At 40.1% G+C, this 24663-nt stretch overlaps 1 protein-coding gene across 3 annotated transcripts in view; it reads left to right on the top strand.

Moving 5' to 3' along the window:
- The window catches only part of garem (GRB2 associated, regulator of MAPK1), a 101972-nt gene that overhangs the window by 37389 nt on the left and 39920 nt on the right, over positions 1 to 24663 (top strand). For 2 of the 3 annotated variants that reach the window (XM_072255429.1, XM_072255420.1), the window contains exon 3: positions 20009 to 20139. In XM_072255429.1, coding sequence (XP_072111530.1) covers positions 20009 to 20139 — 131 coding nt within the window. Of the gene's footprint in view, positions 1 to 20008; positions 20140 to 24663 lie in introns of those variants that run through there. The other variant, XM_072255438.1, reaches the window with a different exon arrangement.

The following is a 24663-nucleotide window of genomic DNA, read 5'->3' on the forward strand; positions in this document are numbered from 1 at the left end:
GAGGGGGCAGGTCTGATAAGGAGGGAAATGCTGTTCCACAGTCGAGGGGCTACAACAGCAAAGGCGTGGTCACCCCTGAACTTAAATTTAGATCGCGGGACACCCAGGAGCCCCAAGTCAGCCCCAGTCAGCCAAACTGTGGGACCCGGAAGTAGAATAAGGGGTTAGGAGGTCTGCGATATAGGAGGGGGCCAGCCCATTTAGGTCTTTATAAGCAAACAGGAGAACCTTAAAATCAATTCTAAACCGTACTAGTAGCCAGTGGAGAGAGGCCAGGATAGAGGTAATATGGTCCCTCTTACAGGCATCTGTCAGGAGCCTGGCTGCGGCGTTCTGGACCAGTTGCAGGCGGGACAGGGATGACTGACTAATCCCAGTATACAGGGAGTTGGAGTAGTCCAAGTGGGAGGATATAAGGGGGAGGATGACTTTCTCGAGATCTTTGAAAGAGAGAACCAACTTGATTTTGGCAATAGTACGAAGCTGGAAAAAATTGGGTTTTACTACTGCTTAGGATTTTAGATTTGAGAGTGTTTTTTAGAAGCCATATATAGCAATTAACTATCATATATGCCTTCACCAGATTGGAATGGGAGAAGAGACAAAACTGCTCAGTGAAATCTTGGCTTCACTAAGCAGCAACTTTAAGTCTCGAAACTAGCTCAGTAAATTAAGACTATAGATTTCAGACCTAGTAAATTGGAAGTAACTAGACTAACTGCTTATAGTAGTGCATTAAGAAATGATCGATCCCTTCTCAGACACCTCCAACAACGTCTAGCACTTCATTGTCAGGTAGAAGAGCTGTCCATTGCTATGGTAATAAATATAACTAAAGACCCAGGTTAATACACCTGTAAAATGCAGGAGAACTTGGCAAGTCGGGCAGCATCTATTGAGGGGAGTAAACAAATGTGTTATGCCAAAATTGCACTAATATTAAGAATACACAATTTTCAGCCAATACCCTTCATCAGGACTCATGAGAAACATTGACTCCTTATTTCTCTCCATAGATGCTGACAGACTTGCTGAGTTTCTCGAGCATTTTGTGTTTATTGCTCAAGATTCCAGCATCAACAGTATCTCTTGTGTTTGTAAGACCCTGACATATCCAAGTAATGAAATTGTTTTGGAAGCAAGGTCTTTGTATGAACTGTCACGGGCATTCCGTTCCATAATACTCTGTGCCTGATTGATGAATGCACATAACTAAAATGACGCATGTTGAGGGAGTGATAAATGGAAGAGGATGGTATGGCAACCTTTAATCCAGCTGGAATGGAGAAGAAATGGCTGAGATGAGAGAGACTTATTCTGGACTAACAAGGTGGTACCATTTAATTGGACAAAATCTAAAGGGGAAGGAAGATATGAGAGTCCTGGAAATAGCATTTCCTACTGAATTCTATATCAGCACAAAAACTTGAACTATTTGAAAACAGATTTAAGAATCTAGGGTACACATGTCGGAGATGAATCACCTCATTTCTTGATTTGTAGAGCACTGGGCAGGTTGAGAATTATTTGCATTTTGTCATTGCAATTAAATGTTTGAATAAAGCTCAATACAGGTTTCCCCCGCTGTCTGAAGGTAGAGCATTCCTATGAAACGGTTCGTAAGCTGGAATGTCGTAAAGTGAATACACAATTACCATTTATTAATATGGGAAAAATTTTTGAGCGTTCCCAGACCCAAAAAATAACCTACAAAATCATGCCAAATAACACACAAAACCTAAAATAACAGTAACATATAGTAAAAGCAGGAATGATATGATATGATAATACACAGCCTATATACTTTTCTGCACTGTCTAGCGCGGCGAAAATCTCACGGCAGCACTCTTGGAAGCGCTGTCGGCAGAAACACTCTCTCCAGTAACCTTTAAGCAATGAAGCTGCCAAATCATATCAAATAACACATAAAAATACACAGCCTATATAAAGTAGAAATAATGTACGTACAGTAGCCAAACTCACTATTGCCGTATTTATTGTTGATGGTTCGAAGCCTTTAAAGTCGTTCAGTGCTTCGGGACACAGTTTCCTCTAAATGTCATTTCTCATCGAGACGGTTAGCCTATCGAGAGCATCTCCAATGTTGGCGATTGCCAATTTTATATTGTATTCTTTCCAGATCTCTCTCAAAGACGCTTTGGAGTTGCCCTCTCTGTCAATGGTACTTACAATAAAACGCATCACATTTTGTGTATAGTAAGCCTTAATTGTGGTTATTAGGCCTTGGTCGCACGGCTGCAGCAACGATGTTGTATTTGGCGGTAAGGACGCAACGCGAATGTTACTGCCATACTCGGTAATGCCAGGTGGATGAGCAGCACAATTATCGGTAATCACAAGACACCTATTATCGAGGTTATTTTCTCTACAGTATTTTTCAACAAAAGGACTAACATATCCACTCCTGTACTCAAGAGAAAAGCACTTGGATATTCCAACCACTTGGATGTGAACAGAACACAACGGGAAGTGTTTTCTTATCAATACCTTTAAGTGCCCTCAGATTTTCTGAATGGTACACTAGTAGAGGCTTAAGGACAGCATCATCAGTGGTGTTAATAATAGGCATTAGGGTAAACCTGTCCTTCAATGCCTTGTGTCCCTTAGCCTGCTTTCCTTCTATCGAAATAAATGTCTTGCTCGGCAATTTTTTCCAATAAATTGCAGTTTCGTCACAGTTAAACACATACGAATAACCACCTTCTGTAATTATTTTCTTCAGTTCTGCTGGGAATTTTTCAGCAGCTCAGTATCAGCCAAAGCACTCTCTCTCTGGTAAACGTTAAACTATGCAGCTGCCCTCGCCTTAGAAACCGATCAAACCACCCATGACTACCTTTAAATTCTACTTTCGCAACACCTTCATCACTATCGTCCAGTACTTTCTGTTTCAGATTAAAAAGGCTGACTGATATAAGAAAACTTAACGGAACATCATGCTTTGTACACCCATCAATCCACTCAAGCAATAGACTTTCCATTTTATCCATTATTGGATGCCGACTAAGAGACACCACTTTGCTACGAGCAGAACCAACAGTAATATCGGCAGCTTTCAAAATTCTTTCTGTCTGCGTATAAGTAGTGTGAATGGTGGACGCAGGCAAGTTCAATGCGCGGACAGTGTCCTTACTTTGTTCACCATGATTGAAACGCTTAATTATGTCTAGTTTTACGCTAAGTGTAACACCCTTACCAGCTCTTTTAGGCTTTTCCGATACCTTAGAACTCATCTTGCTAATGGATGCACAATAAATCGAGATAAAGCACGTGTTTAAGCAATGCCGGCTAGAATACAGTTCCGGGGGAGGAGCTTGGCTGTTTGGGCGCGTGCTGCCTTTTTTTGTAACAGTGAAAACACCTTCTGTTAGCGAAAACAGATAACTAATGTAGGTCTTTGGTAACAGCGAGGTGTTGTAAAGCGAACGTTCGGAAAACGGGGGCCATCTGTATATCTTTCATCAGTTGTCTATTTTATGTTCTTAATATTAGTGCAAATTTAGCATAACATATTTGCCTGTACCTGGTCCTTTTGATTTTTATTAATATCCATACTCAATATATGTCAGTTGATGTTGACTTAATTTTTAATTGACCTGCTTTCCAAAGCCTTCAGGTCAGTGGGAAAAGACATTTCTTGTATGGCCAAACTTCAACTTCAGACTTAAGATCCATGAGGATAATAGCTTGTCTACCCTCTAAGATCTCTTAATCATTTCATAATGAGAGAATACAAGCCATGTTCATGTAATCAGTACTAATCGGTTAGTGCTTTTAGCCCTCTGGAGAATCTTTGTAGCTTTTCCAAAAGTAGTACTGCTTTGCAAATATTTAGAGATCAATAATAAAGACATTATTCTACATGTGGATTTAGCTAAAATTCTGTACAATTGAAGCACAATTTGTGAGTTCAAGCCTTTGAAAGGTCAACATTCCATGATTCTTTGTATCTTTGCACTAGCTTTTAATAACTTGTCTACATTGATTTATCAGTCTTTGCTTCTTCCCTATCTAGTTTAAGAGAATGTTTCATTTTGTCATTTTTAATGACAGTGAATAGCTTTATACTTCCCAACCTGACACTCCATAAGTCACACACACAAAAATTGCTGGTGAACGCAGCAGGCCAGGTGGCATCTATAGGAAGAGGTACAGTTGACGTTTCGGACCAAGACCCTTCGTCAGGAGCTCTGCCCACCTATTTATTCCGTCTGTAGATTTCTTACATAATATTCCCATCTATATAACCTGTTTCCATATTCTGTGTCATTTACAAGTGAGGATGTACAGTCCCTTTTATCCAAGTTGGTATATGTGGTGGAATACATAGACATTATGAACCTCTGAATCCATTTAAACCTATGCTAACTTTGAGTGGCTTTTCCTTGTTCTCAGTAGTTAATTCCTCTCAATTAATAATAAGCTGTTAGGTTTTGAATGGCATGATATTTACTCTCCCTCATGTTACAAAGTGAAATTTACTCTGTGTGCTTGTGAATTGCAACTCATTCTTATATTTTGTATTTTCTTATGGGTTATATATTGTTAAAATTTGACACCCTGCTTTTATTTTTGCATCATGTCAGCATAATTAGTAGATATTAATACTTTCTCTCTGATTAGATGTAGTTCTGGACACCTTAACAGTACTGATGAGCAAAATATTTCTTTTGTCAGTGTATTTATTGCTTAAGTTGTCCTGCATCTAATAGTGTACAAGTATAAAATAAGATGCAAATTAAGCGTAGATCTACTTTGCTTTATTCATTCACGAGATGTGGACATAAGTAGAAATTCTTCCATTTCCTGTCCCTTTCTAATTATCCCTGAGGAAGCAGTTAAGAATCAATCACATACTGTAATGCTTTATGATTCTATGGTGGAGTCTGGAAATTAAAATAAACTTGAGAATGCTGAAAATCTAAAATAAAAATGCTGGAAAAACTCAGCTGATTAGGTCCCATCTGTATGAAGAGAAGCAGTGTTAACATGTCAAGTCAAATACCTTTCATGCTGGCCTCTTGAGTACTTCCAACATTTCCTGTTTATATTGTTCAGTCTATAGGCCAGACTAGGTGAGGCTGACCATTTTTCTTGCATTCTTAAAATTCCAGGTATATTTATTTGAATTAATTATGTTAGCTACTCTAGTGAATTCAGACTTATTAGGATCAATGCTCCTGGAATTCTGATTGCTAGCAACTGTAACTGAAGCATGCTTTCGTGGAATCTGTTTGTTAAATAACTTATAACTATGATTTATTTGATGTAACCATTATTATTGTATCACTTCCTGTTTCTCAACTCTCTCCACAGAGGTTGCAATGTCTTGTTTCTTGTTATAGTCTCATCATTGAAAAGTGTTCCTTTTCAATATTGCACCTTACAAATGCTTCACATTTCCTGCTGTTTGTGAAGATCCTATTTAGTTCCTCCATGTTTGCTAGTTGACTACACAATTTTCATGCGGTCGCCTTTATGTTGGAAGAACAAACACTTCCATCCAAAATCATGCCCCTGAGCTTCCAGTTCCCAGTTCCCAGTTCCCATTGCTGTCAGTTTCTAACCCACTTCAATTCTACTTAATGTAACCTTTTCCAGGTAGATGCATCACAGGCTTGTGGATTCAACATTGAGTTTATGGTTTTCACTTAATGAACGGTTCCATCATTTTGTGCTTTTACTTACAATTTTCAGCCTCTGCAGTTTTTTTTGATAATTTCAGAATTTTGATTTATTTCACCTGTTCTCATTTACACCTCCTCCAGACCAGTACTCATTTTATTGCCATCCTCTTTTTGCATAGAAGTACCGTTTATTTTTCATTTAAACTTACCTCATTTCTTCTGTCCCATAGATTTCTGCTCACTCCTCTCCACCAGATGGGAGTTAGTGATAGACGTCTGGAAGCTCAGGGTTATGTTTGTGGATGAAAGGCATTGTCCTGAAATGCTGATGTTGTTTCTTTTGCAGTAGTGTTGCTTGTCCCTTTTGAGCATCATTGCCAGCAATTTCTGTTATTTTGAACCAATTAAGTCAGTGCCATCACTGTAGGCCTAATAGAGGTTATTGTCTAAACAAAATGTACCAGGTCCACTTGAGTAAAGCCACAGAAGAGGAAAGATCAGATCAGCTTTGCCTGATCAAGGATGTGTTGTTTGGACTGTCTTTTGTATTTAATTCATTGGGATAATGATGGACAGAGATCTTTTGACCAATTTCTTGAAATAAGTTAATGCACTGAAAGTTACGTGCATCAGCCAACTGAGAACTCCTTGAGGTAGATGTAGTCATGATTGGTCTTGACTGATTGCCTTGAGCAGTGTAAGAAAAAATTATGCCAGGGTAATTTGCTATTTACTGTTTGACCAGTTTAAGTGAGGGCATCCTCACATCAGTTACATCTGTTTTACATTATTATATTTGTAATGGTTTTAGTAATTGTTATTAAGCAGCAATAAAATTACTTAACACAAGATTTTGCAGATGCTGGAAATCTAAAGAAACCCACAAAATGCTGATGGAATGCAGTAGCATGGGCAGCATCAATGGAAGTGAATCAACAGTCGACACTTAGCCAGAATAAGGTGGGGGCAGAACGGGAGGGGAAGGAGGACAAACTAGAAGGTGAAAGGTGATGCTAACTTGTTTGGGTAAGTTAAAACTATTGGTCTTGTTCACTGGAATATATACTGTGGGTAATCGGTAAATATACTCAGGAGAGTGGGGAATTGCTTCCAGGTGGGCAAATGAGCTTTGTGCTATAATTGAGGTCTTCATCTTTGAATACATTTCACCTGAAATGGCCACAAGAGCTGCTTGCATTTTATCATCATTGTCTAAATTTCATTATTATTGTTTGCCTTTCTAGCAAGTGGCTTTCTAAGGAAAAAAGATTATGCTAAGAAGTGTTTTTCTCTCTACACAGAAACTGCAATAGCTGATTATTTACATTTTTCAGATCTCTAGCATTCACATGTTTTACTCTGTTGTATTGTTGTAATCAATTACCTATTGATAACAGCTGCATAAGGCAGGGCATTTGGTGCAAATTTATTCAAAGCACTGGTCATCATCTTTGTTGAACTTCCTATCATCATCTGTATTGTCCTATTAATAGCCGCAAATAAATCTCTGAATAAAAGGAAAAATCCGTAGTTCAAATCCAGATTTCCATGGATTATTAGTAAAGGTTATCTGGAACTTGCAAAATTATTAATAAATACAAAGCTGTCATATAGAAGAGAATCTCAATGTGCTTGCACTTTTTAGAAATAAAATTTTTTACTAGGATTTAGGAATGGTTCTCAAAGCCTGTTCAAATGCATTTTTAAAAGTAGAGGGTGATTATGCTGGGGAATAGAGTAAGAAGATGGTTTAGTGAATGAATTGACATGAAACAAAGGAAAGAATGAAAAATGAGATTAGTTTTTTTTTTTGAGGAAGAGAAAGCTAACAGTTTTTAAAAACAGAAATACCTGATTTTGGTGGGGGGCTTGGAGGCAATGAGCAGAATAAACATGCAAGTTAATTTCAGTGACAAGGGAATCAGATGGTCAGGAATTAAGTGAGAAAACAGGATGTGATTGTCATAAACACAAGAAGGTTTGAAGATGCTGGAAGTCCGAGGCAACACACACAAAATGCTGGAGGAACTCAGCAGGTCAGGCAGCGTCCATGGAAATGAATAAACATCAACGGTTTACTCCTTTCCATAGATGCTGCCCAGCCTGCTGAGCTCCCCGGCATTTAGGATGTGATTGTTATGAATGAAGTGGTAGAGAAACTGGAATTGTTTCAGAGTTGGGGTGGAGAAAAGAGGTGTATTTACCTAATGAAAATCAGGTAGTACAAGGATTTTTTAAATTATGAAATCTGTGATTTGCTTGCATTTGTATGACAGAGAGCCAGTCAAGTAGTGGGGGTGGGAGGAGAGGAAAATGGTTAAAAAGGTAGTTGATATTGGAGGGGAAAGGATTTGTATTTCTTTTTGTCCTTTCCAGAATGATCCTTCTGATTGATTTCAACTAGAAATGAAAGTTTGAAAATTTTCCCTACAAGAAAAAAATCAGAAATTTGTACATTTTTAAATTTTGGTTGGTTGTCATTGCCAACAATAACACAAAACCTGTGCGGGAGAGTTTCTAAAGTGGAAAAGTTGTTGCACTGGGGCATTTCTACTCCTGTGACCTCTGAATACCAACAGGGTCCTGTGGTCCAAGTAGTCGGAAACTGGGGTTTTCCTTGGTTGCAGTAGATGACCAGGATTTCTTCCGTGCCTTGTCTCAACGATGCATTGCAGAGCCATTAGATCTCACTATTGATCTCGTCAACCAGGGCTAACTTAACATGCTAGATCAGGCATATCCCTATCTCACTAGGATGAGGCCTAGTATTGGGGTGTGGCCCCTGTCATATGTAAACAGCTACTTTAGAGCCGCAGTTGAGAGCTGACTGAACATAGTCATAGTCATACTTTATTGATCCCAAGGAAAATTGGTTTTCATTACAGTTGCACCATAAATAATTAAATAGTAATATGTCAATTATGCCAGGAAATAAGTCCAGGACCAGCCTATTGGCTCGGGGTGTCTGACCCTCCAAGGGAGGAGTTGTAAAGTTTGATGGCCACAGGAAGGAAGTGAGCTGCCCCAGAATGCTCATGACAAGCCTCTTCACCAGAGGTACTACCCCTCCTTTGACACCCCATTCACCCCAGTTTTAAAGGTTAACGATGAATAAAGTGTGAATTTGATAATGAAGTAAAGTACATAAATTAGTTTCAAAGGTTAGATATTTCTTAAAACAGTAAAGTGGGATTGAATTAGCTGATTTTTGTGAATGTGCATACTGTTACAAATCAGATAGTCCATTTAGCCTGCTTTACACAGAATTTGTGTTATCCATTTTTTGACATCCTTAATGTGTGTTCTTAATAAATGTTGTACAAGTGTAGTATGTCTTCTGAATTGTGGCATGATCTGAGAATATCATACATTGTATAAAGCAGAGTTTGGTATGGAATATTGCTTGTTGGTAAGGGTTCATTGTTTTCTTTACACGTTGCTCTTCAGAGCCAATAAATAGAAAACGTGGCCCTTTCCTTTAAAAGGCAGATGCATAATTTCAATGGTTTGCTTTTTGCTAATCCTTTTCTACAAATGCAGAGGCTGCTTCAGCTCTGTTTCTTGTGTCTTCTGTTGATTTGAACAGTGAATGGCTTTATACACCCATACACTGCGTACTGTTTTATGTAATTCTGGATTTCTTCTGTTGTCAATGTCTTGATTGGTAGCTAAAGATTAGTGTTCTCTCCACAGCATTTACTTCAGTTAATTCCTTCTGGTTCAAAGGATCAATTCAAATGAATAAAGTTATTCACTGTACTGCATATAGTGTTGTAGATAGGCTTTTGTTTCAAAAAGGTTAACTGATCCAGGGAAATTTTCTTTCTTTCTTTCGTTCTTCCCATTCATGTCCTTAATTGTATGTATGATTCCTTTGTTTTGTAGGGATGCTGTCATACTTCTGATGAATGCTAAAAAGATTTTAATCAATTTACAACTATTCAATTTTGTCAATATGGAGAACCTTTGGTCCATATTAGCTTTGCAACAGTCAACTTTCTGCAGATGTAAATAAATGTATTGGGCTATCTAATATGGAAATATATTGTAGACATCTATTGTAAGTAAATATTTATAAGTAAGTGTTTTGATGTGTGTGTGTATAAATATATATATATTTATATTTCAGCTTCTGGTCACTTTCACCTTAGTTGGAGAATATACACTTCACATAAATATAAGTTGAAGCCTTTATTTGCTCCATATTTGTATTGATGAGGATCTTGAGGATCACCTGTGCAATATATGTGCCAAAGGGAAAATACAGTTCCCCAACAAGATCAATTAGATTTTTTTATTTGTCATTCTAACAAGCTAATTTGTATAACCTCCCATATGATCATGAATGAAAACACATTTGCAAGAAAAAAGTTTGTGAACCCTTTGCAATTACCTGATTTTTGCATTAATTGCTCATAAAAATGTGGTCTGATCTTCATTCAAGTCACAATAGTAGACAAACACAGTCTGCCTAAACTAATAACACATGAACAATTGTACTACTTCTCATTAATACTGAGAACACCATTTAAACATTCACAGTCTAGGTTCAAAAAAATTATGTGAACCTTTAAGGTAATGCGTTCTACAAAAGCTATTTGGAGTCGGGAGTTCCAGTCAATGAGATGAGATTGCAGGTGTGGGTTTTAAGGCTGTCTTGCCCTATAAAAAAGACACACAAAATCAGGTTACTGACAGAGCCTGCTCTTCTCAAGAAGATCTGTTTATGTGCACCATGCATCAATCAAAACAACTTTAAGAGAACCTTGAGGAAGAAGAATTATGGAGATGCATGAAGCTAGAAAAGGCTGTGAATCTATTTCTGAAGACCCTAATGTTCATCAGTCCACAGTAAGAGAAATTGACCACAAATGAAGGAAATTCAGTACTGTTGCTACTCTCCCTAGGAGTGGGCATCCTGCAATGATCACACCAAAGGCACAACGTGCATTGCTGAAGGAGGTGAAAAAGAACTCAAGGGTAACAGCAAAAATCCTGCAGAAATCTCTAGAACATGCTAAAATCTCTGTTCATGTGTCCATTATAAGAAAAACACTGAACAAGAATGGTGTTCATGGAATGACACCACAGAACTGCTGCTCTCCAAAAAAAAAAACAACATTGCTGCATGTCTCAAGTTCGGAAAAGACCACTTGAATGTTCCACAACACTTCTGGGAAAATGTTCTGTGGACAGATGAGACAAAAGATAAACTTTTTAATAGAAATGCACATTGCTATATTTGGAGGAAAAAGGGCTCTGCACACCAACACCAAAGCCTCATCCCAACTGTGAAGCATGGTGGAAGAAGCATCATGGTTTAGGTCTGCTTTGCTGCCTCAGGGCCTGGACACTTGCAATTGTTGAGGGAACAGTGAATTCAAAATTGTATCAAGACATTTTACAGGAGAATGTTAGGGTAATGGTCAGTCACCTGAAGCTTATTAGAAGTTGGATAATGCAGCAAGATAACGATCTGAAACACAAGTAAATCAACAACAGAATGGTTTTTTTAAAAAAAAGAAAATTGTTGGTTTGGAATGGCCAAGTCAGAGTCCAGACCGTAGCACAATTGAGATGCTGTGACATGACCTGAAGAAGGTTGTTCATGCAAGGTATCTTATAAATATTGATAAGCTGGAACAGTTGTATGGAGGAATGGTTAGAATTCCTCCTCGACGTTGTGCGAATCTGACCATCACCTGCAGGAAATATGTGGTGGGGGTTATTGCTGCTAAAGGACATTCTACCAGTTATTAAATACAAGGGTTTACATACTTTTTCCAACATGGAATGTGAATGATTAAACAATGTGTTCAATGAAGACATGGAAAGTACAATTATTTGTGTTATTAATTTAGGCAGATTGTGTTTGTATATTATTGTGACTTAGATGAAGATCTGACTTCATTTTAAGAGTATTTAATGCAGAAAACCAGGTAATTGCGAAGGGTTCACAAACTTTTTGCAACTGTATATCCCTTTGTGTGTGTATATGTAGATGAGAGCATGGAAAATGAAGAATATGGCAAGGAACTCCAGAGTGAGCCTGCAACCTCATTTCACTAATGATTGGATCTTTAAATAGATCACTTTCATGTACTATTGCCTGCATTTTTTTCAGTGGAAATAGTAGCATTAGGTGGCTGTTCGATGAGGTGATGAGAAATTACTGTTTTGCTAAGAATCATGTGGAGAATTTCTACACTGAAATGGTGAATTTCATTTGTAGGTTGACAAAGGGAGTCCCAGTGGTTTCCTCCATTCTCTATACTTTTGTTGCACCCAAGACCTCAAAGGCAACTGACATTATGTATATCTTTCAAAGTAAATGTGTGAAAACACGTGTACGTGACACAGGTATAGAATGAGATGAGAGAAGAAGCGAAGAATATGATGTATGGTTAGAAAGCTGTGTTTAATGAAATTAATTTTGATTACCTGAAAAGGAGAAAATGTAGCAGAATGAATATAGAATTAGACACCGGAAAAAAAATGTAGATGCTTCTTCTGAAGAGCTTGTGCCAAAGATGGTTTTAAAATGAGATATTTTTGAAACTACACAAGCAAGAGTGAATTTAAAAATAAAAAAGGCAACATTTTCTGTTCACACTTTCAAGGAAGTTGTGGTGCTGTGCAGTATTCCAGTTATGCATGTTACACAATGCCTAGCTTTTTCTCCCTTTTTGTCCACTTCCACCTGTGGTGGTTGCCCTGAGAACAATAGCATTAGTACCTATCTAGCAGTATTGAAAAGAGCCCAGCTATGTCAAATCACCAAAACCTGAATACTTTAAACCATTCAGATCTTACTTTTACATATCATTGGTCTTTAACAATATTGAAATATTGTACCAGGTCTGTGAATTTGTCAATAACATTAAAAGTTGTAAATGATATGGTGGATTTTACCTTTAGCTCTCTAAGCTTTTTCAATATCATAATGAATTCAAGGAGTGTTTAACGAAAAATCTTTCAGCAAATGGTGATGTGCTTAAGAATAAGGTAGATTGGTCATCCTTCAGAAGCCAATGTCACAGATCTTGATGACATTGTAAGAACTACATAGAAAAACATTCTTCGCCTACTCATACAAAATGCTGGAGGAACTCGGTAGGCCAAGCAGCATCTATGGAAAAGATTACAGTCAACGTTGACCCACTCTACATTTAGCTACCTTGTCAAGGTAACCTAATGAAGATCAATTCTCATGAAAAAGGAATTTTTCAGTAGCCTTCACAAGAATCTGAACAAATTCTTGGCTGGGGTTGGCATAATGGTTCAAAGTATATTTATTATCAAAGTATGTTTAAATTGTACAATGTTGAGATTTGTCTGCTTACAGGTAGTCACAAAACAAACCTAAAAAAACTCAAGTCTTTTTTAAACAAAAAAAGACCAGCACACAATGCACATAGAGAGGGGGAAGAAAAAAACATATTACACAAATACTAAAAGCAAACAACAGCATTCAGAATGAAATTGAGTCCATAGACTTGAAGCCTGGGGCTTTCCCATTGCCTCAGCCTCAGTTCATCACAAAGCGGGGGAAAACGTCACGAAGCCTGCAGCAGCTTCAGTGCCGAGGGAACTGGAGTAAACATAAACATCACAAAGCAGAATCGGCCCTGGGCCTTCGCCTCCGGTCCCAACACCCTGCTTTTTCAGTCCGTCTGGTCCAGTGTTTAAATTGTCCAAATACCGGGTCATCCCCTTGCACTCGGACCTGAGCCTCACCGTAGCGATACACTCTAGGCTGGTTCTGGCCCATAATTAACCTTTCCAAATCGGTCTGTTGCTCCTGCAACCTTGCTCTTGATTTTGGTGGATGGTCTCTGAATCTTCTCCCCCTTCACTCTTGACACTTCTTCGCTTCACTCGCCTCCAACTCTGACTTCGTCTTGAACATACAGGTTTCCCCCGCCATCCGAAGGTAGAGCGTTCCTATGAAACGGTTCGTAAGCTGGAATGTGGTAAAGCGAAGAAGCAATTACCATTTATGTGTACGGGAAAAATCTGTGAGCGTTCGCAGACCCAAAAATAACCTACTAAATCATGCCAAATAATACATAAAACCTAAAATAATAGTAACATTTAGTAAAAGCAGGAATGATATGATAAATACACAGCCTATATAAAGTAGAAATACTTCTCTACAATCATTGCTGAACTGTTCTCCGTAGCGAAAATCTCATGCAAGCGCTGTCGGCAGAAACACTCTCTCCAGTAACCTTTAAGCTATGAAGCTGCCAAATCATACCAAATAACGCATAAAAATATATAGCCTATATAAAGTAGAAATAATGTATGTACAGTGTCGTATCACTTACTGGAATCTGGAAGACAGCGCCAAAGATGTGCTGGGTTCATCCCGGCTACCGCTGCATTCTCTGTGGCAATGTATCAGTCCGCGGCCCGGAGGTTGGGGTGGTGGGACACTGGGGTGTCATCTCATCAATCAGGGCAGGCAGGTCATCTTCTTCCACGTCTGCCTACCTCGATGTCGAAGGTCGAGGTTCGTCGTCTGCTGTGGCTAATGTGGAAGGCTTGAAAAATGACAGTATGCTTGACTGCTTAGCCTTGTGCGTTTTTCTATCATACAGTTCTTTGTAAGCACTCAAACCATCTTGCAAATATGCCCTAAACTGACGTACCCTTTCAAAATTAAAGGCATACTTTTCTGCAAACATTGCAGCGAAAATCTCACACAGTTGCTTCACGTTCAGTTCCTGGACGACTTCACTTTCGGTCCGTTCGCTACTGCATTCGGTTTCGATTGTTATCCTTTCCTCTTCCAATTGCATCAGCTCTTCATCTGTCAGTTCTTGGTCATGGGATGCCAAAACCTCTTCAACATCATCTTCGTCAACTTCCACAAGCCAAACTCACCTTGTTCTTACTTCGTTCACCACGATCGAAACGCTTAATTATGTCTAGTTTTATGCTAAGTGTAACACCCTTACGAGCTCTTTTAGGCTTTTCGGATACCTTAGAACTCATCTTGCTAACGGCTGCTCACAGGCATGTGTTTAAGCAATGCCGGCCAGAATGCAGTTCCAAATCCGGGGGAGGAGTGGCTGCTCAGGGCGCGCACTGCTTTTTTCTCGCGCACTGTCTTTTCGTAACACCTTCTGTTAGTGAAAACAGGTAACTAATGTAGGTCTTCCGTAACAGCGAGGTTTCGTAAAGCGAACATTCGAAAAGCGGGGGGCACCTGTACCTCTATCTTGCTCCGGCCACTCGAACATGCCTTGACCTCGCTGCAGCTGTGTCTTGCACCCGCATGCCTTGACCCTCGGATCAGCCTCACCTTTGCTCACCTCTTCATTGTTTGCTGTGATCATTTACCACAATTTTCCACAGGAAAAATGTTATTAATAGAGTATTTAGTTGTATTTCTTGTTTGAAAACCACCAGTAAGCTGTCACCCATCTTCAGGAGTGCCCTTAAACCAGAACACATGGTAGTTATGTAAATTAATGTCAGTCATCAAAATTTGGACCCTCATCTCTCATAAGCCTTATTGCCAAATTTCTTAACCAATTGCATTTCAGTACAAGTGGAAAACCTGAATTTGAATTTATTTAAATCTTGCATCTGTCTCACAACACGAGGGAATAGAAATTTTTGCGTTATGATTCCATTGCTTGTAGAAAGAGCCTGTTAGCCTTGGCTTTAATGCTACGTTACTGTTTGCCAGATGGAAGCAGCTTAAACAGTTGGGGTGACTGGTGTCCCTGATGATCTTCCAGGCCTTCATTACTTGCCTGCTGCTGTAAATATCCTCAGTGGAGGGAATTTCACATCCACAGATGTGCTGGGTTGTCCGTACCACTCTCTGCAGTGTCCAGCGATCAAGGTTGGTGCAGTTTCCGTACCAGGTGATGATACAGCCAGTCAGGGTGCTCTGTAATGCCTAGTTGAAGGTCTTGAGGATTTGGGAGCTTATGCTGAACAACTTCAGTTGCCTGAGGTGGAAGAGACGCTGTTGTGCTTTTTTTTTTGCCACACAGCTGGTGTGTACAGTCCAGGTGAGATCTTTGGTGATGTGTATACCGAGGAACTTGAAACTACTCACTCTCTCAACTGCAGACCCATTGATGTTGATCAGGGCAAGCCTGTCTGTGTTCCTCCTGTAATCCATGATGAGCTCTTGTTTTTTTGGACTTTTGGGGAGAGATTGTTATCTTGGCACCACTGTGTCAGGGTGTTGACCTCTCCTCTATAGGCTTCCTCAGTCACCACAAGAAATAAAGCCAACCAGTGTTGTGTCATCTGCAAATTTGATCAGCAGATTGGAGCTTCAGCAGCTGTATTCACAGCATGGAAATAAGAGTAGAACGGAACTGGATTACATCCTCTAGATCCCTTAAAGCACCAGCTAGAAAAACGTAGAGCAGAGGTCCGTACAGCACAGTACAGGCCCATTCATTCCACAGCGCACACATTGCATTCACCTCTTTCTAAGATCAATCTAACCCTTCCCTCCCACATAGTCCTCCATCTTTCTTTCATCCATGTGCCTATCTAAGAATCCGTTAAGTGTCTTAGTGTATCTGCCTCTACCGCTACCCCGGCAGCATGGTTCATGCACCTACTACCTTCTCTGTGTTTTTAAAAAAAACAACTACATCTGATGTTCCTCCTATCTTTTCCTCCAATCACCTTAAAATTATGTCCCTTTGCATTAGCCATTTCTGCCCTGGGAAGACCCTCAAATGGATCTAAGGGATTGTTCTGTTCACCTGTGTCTCTATGTAGATTGATAGCTATTTGAGTAGCCTGGGCATCAAAGGTTATGGTGAGAAGGCAGGGAAGTGGGTCTAAATGGGAGAATGGATCAGCTCATGATAAAATGGCGGAGCAGACTCGAAAGGCCGAATGGCTGACTTCTGCTCCTTTGTCTTATGGTCTTATGGTCTATGTAGTCAATAAGTGTTCATCTTGGAACAGGATATGTGGATTATGAGTGTAGTTTTGTCATCGTCTGCTCCCGTAAGAAAATCTTAAAGTTGGATAAGTGTCTTATTTTTTGATTCTTACTGCCCGTTACGTTGCTGGTGTTTAGGGCAGCAGTGAAGGTTGTCCACCTCTGTTGATGTTCTGGGCTTCCTTTATCATGCCAGGCACTTCCTCTGTTTTCACTACTGTCAGCCATGCAAGTGCTGGGTGGAGACTCGGCAATACTGTCACACTCAGATGCAGAAGAAATCTTCATTGCTCTTTTCATAACAGTTTTATCTTACCCATCAAGCCCTGAGCTGAACCGCTGAACCTGGAGGACTGGTGGGCCACTCTTAGCTTGGCTTCTACTTTTTAACTTGTTTGGCATGTGTGACCCCATGTAAAGCTTTGACTCCAGCCAACATAACGCTCCGGGTCCTTGAGACGCTCAAGCCTCCAAACTACAGCAAGTTATGCTCCTCTTGGAGGCTTTTATTTTTATTTTGATGCACACAGTAAAATACCACTCTACTGCAACCAAAATTAATGTTTTGTGAGGCTGTTAGAAGAAGAATTTTAATTGCTATGATCATTTGTACAAATGGCTTTATTAATAATGTTGTAACTGGTTAGCTTGTGTGGAAGGAAAGTTTAATATTTAGTGCAATCCTGAATTGATTTGAGTGGTCATTTTTTCAGTTACTTAAGTTGCATTTCAAATTAAGGCTCTGTGAAGTTTTTATTGTGTTAAATTTGCTAGATAAAACTGATTCAATTGTCTTCGATATTATTTGTTTTTTTTAGTTCTAGTGATATGGAGTAATGCTCATGTCCAGTGTTCATACAGTGACAAGTCCATTGTACTTTACTATAATCGTGTTTTATTAAATTATGAATACAAGAACAGAATGTAAGTTGTTCCTGGTACCACATCACAAAGTACATCTATGAAACTGCGCAATGAAAGGGTTCTCAGCAACGTCTAATAGATTTTTTTCCCCCTCTAGTCATGGGGTCATTTCCTGCCAGAGTCCTTTAATCTGTGCTAACTATGCTGCTTTGTATGAGAGTAGATCTGGAAGGTTCTGCTGTGTTCGCTGATCTCACCCGTATTACCAGCCTTGATACAATTAGTCTCTGTTTAAGTGACATAAAGAAGAAAAATTACTTTCCATTGGCCATACACAATCTGCTGCAACTGCACACACAGAAATATCCAGCGAACACAGTTTACTGCTGTGATGCACTCTGGTTGCCAGCCCTGCCTTTCACACATGACATGAAGTTAGAGTGAATTATGTGGGTGCAGTTTCTGAAAATATTTAATGTTTGATATGCTGTAGGCAACGTTATAGGCCATTGATTATAGGAGCATAATTATGCCATTTGGCCCATTGAGTCTGCTGTGCCGTTTAATTATGGTAGATTTATTTTTTTAACCCCATTCTCCTACCCACTCCCTGTAACTTTTAACCCTTTTATCAATGAAGAACCTATCAATCTCTGTTCTAAATAGACCTATCTGAGTTTCTACAGCACTGTGGCAAAGAATTCTACAAATTCACCAACCTCTGGCTGGGACAGCCCTCCTTATCTCAGTAAAGGGAACACCCCTTGATTTCTGAGGCTGTTGCCTTCAATCCTGTACTATTGTAAAGCATCCAGTAAGAAACTCAGTATTACTAATATGTATTTTTACAGAATCACTTGTCAGAAACAGTGCTCACCTGGTAAGCATTTTCATGAAATCGTAAGTGTTTTGCTGGACTTTTAATTTGATTTACATTCTTTCTTCAAACTTTTCAATTTACTCTTTTTGACATTCTTGCTTTCAAATCAGTTTCAAATGCAACAATTTTGATTTCTTTATAATTAAGGGAATTTCCATTTTCTCTCTTTCCTGTAAATGCTAATGGCAATTATTTCTACATCTCTTTGCAGTGTAGGCGGTCATTCAGCCCATTATATCTTTTCCAGCTCTCAGAGCACTCCAATTGCCACATTCTCATCCATTCTGCAAACCATTTACACGAGGGTAATTTGCAACTTGCACATCTTCATATGGGAGGATACCAATATACCTGCAGGTAACTTCAGGCAGACATGAGGAGGGCATGCAAACTCCACATGCGCATCACCTAACCTTGCTTATTACTGCATTAGGTGCTCCTGATGTGGCCTCCTTGACCAACCACAGACTGTGATCATTTTGCAGAGCAACACACACACAGTGCTTGCAAAACTCAGCAGGTCAGTTAGCATCTATGCAAATGAATAAACAGTCAATGTTTCAGGCTGAGATCTTTCATCAGGTCTGGAAAGGAAGGGGGAAGATGTTAGAATAAGAAGGTGTGAGGCTGGTTGCACCTTATAACATTCCTATCTTTCCTACAGGTGGAGCTAATAAATTAACACCGGTGAAATGTAGGACATCCCTGACATGTGCTAGTATACGATATCATTTGTTAATTAAGTTTGGTGAAGAGGGAGTTCTGCGTTTTCTATCTTGTACTTGGATCATAATTTAAATGCTTGAAAACATATATAACTAGATAGTGTACATTCTTTTTTGATCTAATAATGTATTAGTTAATCTAAGCAGAGTTCAGGTCACTGTGTGCTTGTATGGGGCTTAGTAACAAAAAATACTCGATCTAAAATATTTTACTAGATTTAAAAAGTTAATTTTCTTTCTTAAATTAAGCGCTATAATAGTTCAGAGTGCATTCTGTAAAACAAAATAGTTGTGAAATACTTAATATAGACTGAAACAAACACTTCAGAACAGATTGGATTTTTAAGGTACCCAAGGATGTAAAGCAACAAAATGTGAGAAGAGCAAAGCCGATTTTGGAAAAATGCTGAAGCTATTTTTGCTGAACAGTAGGTGGCTTAAGACTGACTAAAATATTTTTAATCATTTGTTTTGGTTAATCTGAACACAGGGCAGTACTTAGCATAAGCAGACCAAAGAAAAGATAGGTTCTTGAGGTTTGGCTGGGCAAGTTGATGCACCGGGAACCTGCCTTTGCCCCTTCTCCTTCCAGTAAAAATGGTTTCGCCAGGTTTCGTAGCTAAGCCACATGTGAAGGCCAGGAGCTAGGCTTTGTAGTTAGAGGCTGCTTAAGACAGAGGCCATTGGGAGCATTTAAAAGGAGCTTATCCCCACTACCACTCCTGGCTATAACAACTTTAGGGAACTGTGGATTCATTGAGCTGAGATTAAAGGATTTGTATATTGTATTTGCTATCATTGACTCTCAGCTTTCCTATTCTTGCATACAGTTATTATCTCTTATTAGGACAGCATTTGCATTTTTATGCTCAACCAAGCTATTTAAAACATGTGGAAGCCAGAAAGATTGGTAGGACCTGGTTGATGTGCCATTTTTTGAAATGTTTATTGTCTTTTGCAGGACAATTTAAGTTACTGGAACAGGACAGAGATATCAAGGAACCCGTGCAATACTTCAACAGTGTGGAGGAGGTGGCAAAAGCCTTCCCAGAACGAGTGTATGTCATGGAGGAAATAACGTTTAATGTTAAGGTCAGAGCTTGAATAAATGTTAATGAATGTTTGTGTGTTTAAGGAAAGTAAACTTCCACAGAAATTATTGGGATAGCCAATGGCTAAGGATCTAAAGGAGTAATATTCTCATGCTATTTTATAAAATGCGAGAAGAATCTTAATCCTTTATCATGACTAGTAAAATACTGGTTAACACTTTGATACACTGAAGCTTGTGAACAGAACATGAGGATTAAATAAAATTTTGGTTTTAAATATAGTAATTTCGGTATTTAGTGTAATAAAGCAATAGTAGAAATTCATAATGGAGGTTCTGATCTTTAGTAACATTTATATAAAATCGATTTGTGAAGGATTACTTTTTTTCTATAGAATGATCACTGGATAGGAGAGTGTGCCTGGATATTTTAATCAGAAAATAATCTGCCCTTTTTCTGTTATCAAATGTGAGAGCATACAGTATTTGAGTTAATTAGACCTTGGAACTAGGAGTGAGAAAAAAATGGGGCAAAAAGGAATGTTCTGGTGGACTGCAGCAAGGAATGTTTTGCCAAAATTTTTGTTAAGCTCAGATGTTCGCTAATTATTAATGAGGTAACAGAGTTGGATTGAGGAGACCCAACTTTAAATGGATTTGAGCATTATATTTTTTAAATGAAGCAAACTGAGTGGACAAAAACAAGGCAAGTTTACAATTCAATTTGTGGCAATCTTAAGAAAAGCACAAGGCATTTTTGTTTTTTGGAAATATGAATTAGAGGAACAAACAGATACTTCTGTTTTTATGCAAAACTAAGAGACCATTTACAGATTGAAAAATAATCAAATTGACTATGAAATATTGGCCTTGATAGTTTTTCAATTCAAAGGTGAGGAATTGGACTCTTGTTGCATAGAGATTACTCTTGGAATATAATATCCAAATAATATTTGAACCACAGGGACATCAAAAACTGAGAACAAAGTACTGGTACAGTGGTGCTAGAAAGTTTGTGAACCCGGTAGAATTTGCTCTATTTCTGCAAAAATATGACCCAAGACCATAATACACAGCAGCAGAATTAGGCTATTTAGGCCATCGAGTCTGCTCCACCATTCCATCATGACCGATCTCGGATCCCACTCAACCCCATAAACCTGCCTTCTTGCCATATCCTTTGATGCCCTGACCGATAAGGAAATGATCAACTTCTGCCTTAAATATACGCATGAACTTGGCCTTCACCACAGTCTGTGGCAGAGCATTCCACAGATTTTCTATTCACTGGCCAAAAGGAATTCCTCCTTACCACTGTTCTAAAGGGTCACCCCTCAATTTTGAGGCTGTGTCCTGGATACCCCCACCATAGGAAACATCCTCTTCCTATCCACCCTATCTATTCCTTTCAATATTTGGTAGGTTTCAATGAGATCCCCCCTGCATTCTTCTAAATTCCAGTGAGTACAGGCCAAAAGCTGCCAAACAGTCTTCATACGTTAACTCCTTCATTCCCAGAATCATCCTTGTGAACCTCCTCTGAACTCTCCAATGACAATACATCCTTTCTGAGATATGTGGCTCAAAACTGTTGGCAATACTCCAAGTGTGTCCCGACTAGTGTCTTATAAAGGCCCAGCATTATCTCCTTGCTTTTATGTCCTATCCCCCTTGAAAGAAGTGCCAACATTGCATTTGACTTCTTTACCACTGACTCAACCTGTAAATTAATCTTCTGGGAGTCTTGCATGAGGACGCCTAAAGGCTGATTTATACTTGCGCGTACTAGCTTACACCGCAGCCTATACAAGTGGGCTACGCCGTTGTGAGCATTTATACTTGTGCGTTAGTGTGGCTGCATCGCTCTGCAATTCACCTCCAAAACGCTAGTTGGCAGTGGGGTTTCTATGCCACTGTATTGAGTTTCTTCATGTTGAAGCTCAACATGAAGAAACTCAAACTTCAAACAATGGTGACTGAAACTGAAGGAGGGTGAATTTTCTGTGCTTCTCCGGCCACTGAGAGACATGGATGAGGAAATGCATTTCAAATATTTTTGGATGTCGGCAGGTAGATTTGATGATTTGCTTCATCGTCTCCAACCATTTATTTCGCATCAGTGTATGCACAGTATACTCAGAGACTGGCAATCACCATTTGAGTTTTAGCTTCAGGTGGATGTCGAAACAGGCTGTAGCAGCTAGCTACAAACTGGCGTCAGGCACAGTATCCTCCATAATTTCGGAGGTCTGTAAAGCTTTATGAAAAGCATTGCAGCTAGAGTTCCTTCCCTGCCCTCCAGTCGCCCAATGGCAAGCTATTACAGCGTAGGAGGAAATGCGATGCTACCAAGCGGACCAATCAGAGTTGTTGCGGTCTGTGACACCGCGACGCGTAGTTACATTTTGGGGGAGGTGCGTGTTAGGCTATGGTGTAGGGTTCAGCATAGATACTGCGTAGGGTTTGTGGCTACGGCATACATTTAACGCACAAGTATAAATCAACCTTAAGTCCCTGTGCACCTCTAATCTTTGAACCTTATCCCCATTTAGATACTAGTTCTCACTATTGTTCCCTTTTCAAAATTGCATTATCATACATTTCCCAACACTGTATTCTGTCTGCCGTTTTTTATTCCCATTCTTCCAGTTTGTCTAAGGCCTGCTTCCTCAACACTATCTACCCTTCCACCTATCTTTGTATCATCTGCAAACTTTATCACAAAGCCATCAATTCCATTATCTGAATCATTGACAAACAATGTGAAAAGTAGCAGTCCCAATACTGACTCCTTAGGAACACCACTAGTCACCGGCAGCCAACCAGATAAGGCCCCTGTTATTCCCACTCGCCTCCTGCCTTTCAGCCATTCTGCAATCCATGCCAGTATCTTGCCTGTAACACCGTAGGAGTTTATCTTGTTAATCAGTCTCATGTGCGGCACCTTATCAAACACCTTCTGAAAATCCACGTGAATGAAATCCACTGCTTTCCGTTGTCCACCCTGCTTGTTACTTCCTCAAAGAACTCTTAACAGATTTGTCAGGCAAGATTTTACAGCAACCATGCTGACTGTGACTCGTTTTGACATTAGTCTCCAAGTACCTCGAAACCTCATCCTTAAAAATAGACTCCAACACTTTCCCAACCACTGAGGTTAAGCTACCTGGCCTAAAACTATCTTTCTTTTGCCTTCCTCCCTTCTTAAAGAGTGGAGTGACATTTGCAATCTTCTGGGACCATGCCAAAATCAAGTGATTCTTGAACAGTTGTAACCAATGCTTCCATTATCTCTTCAGCAACCTCTCTCAGGACCTGGGCTGTAGTCCATCTGGTCCAGGTGATTTATCCACCTCAAGACCTTTCAGTTTGCCTAGCACCTTTCCTTTGTAGTAGCAATGGCTCCCTGACACCTGGGGACCTCTGGCACACTGCTAGTGTCTTCCATAGTGAAGACAGATGCAAAGTACCCATTAAGTTCTGCTATTTCTTTGTCCCCCATTACTACCTCACTAACATCATTCTCTGAGCAACATACATCAAAGTTGCTGGTGAACACAGCAGGCCAGGCAGCATCTCTAGGAAGAGGTGCAGTCGACGTTTCAGGCCAAGACCTTTTGTCAGGACTAACTGAAGGAAGAGTGAGTAAGGGATTTGAAAGTTGGAGGGGGAGGGGAGATCCAAAATGATAGGAGAAGACAGGAGGGGGAGGGATAGAGCCAAGAGCTGGACAGGTGATAGGCAAAAGGGGATACGAGAGGATCATGGGACAGGAGGTCCGGGAAGAAAGACAAGGAGGGGGGAGGGACCCAGAGGATGGGCAAGAGGTATATTCAGGGGGACAGAGGGAGAAAAAGGAGAGTGAGAGAAACATCATTCTCTAGTGGTTCAATATCAAATCTCACCTCCCTTTTTTACTCTATATAACTAAGAAAGAAAGATGGCGCCAGTAACTGGTGACTCTGCGCGTGCTCTCCCAAGCAAACTGCCCTCTCCACTATCCTAGACCCGAGAAACCCTTCTAAACCTTAAATCTGCTACATCTAGCAAGATCAACAACACCCTGGCGAAGCTACTGACTCAGCTGGAGACCACCGCACCAGAATTGCTTCTTAAACTCCAGACCGCACCTGGACCCGACCAGCGAGGCCCACCACGTTCCCGGAGACCTGCGGTCTGCTACTGTGCAGGAGCGCTTGCAGACACGGCCCATTCCGACCAGCACCTCTCCGGAGCAGACAACCACACAGAAGTGATGGCGGAGACCTCAAGATGCTCCAGACTCTTCCTCTGAGCGACCACCATAAAGCCCTGTGGGTGGCCTTCTACAGCTGCCGGAAGTGAGGCCTCTGCCGCCGACCTTGGAAATCGAGCCCAAGGCTCCGCTGGAGCGGAGGCCTCCGCAACTGTGACTCAGTTTACAGACTTGTTTCAGCCAGGAGCCTGGCCATCCGGGATTAAGTGTTGGCTTCGGGGCCCGACCCAGTCATCAGCCCGGGCCCCCGGCAGCTGGAAGTGGCAGTGGAGCCTCCCCCGTCACTCGGCCTGACCCAGAGCGCCCAACA

The sequence above is a fragment of the Mobula birostris genome, chromosome 1 (assembly GCF_030028105.1).
Source record: "Mobula birostris isolate sMobBir1 chromosome 1, sMobBir1.hap1, whole genome shotgun sequence".
Lineage (NCBI taxonomy): Eukaryota > Metazoa > Chordata > Chondrichthyes > Myliobatiformes > Myliobatidae > Mobula > Mobula birostris.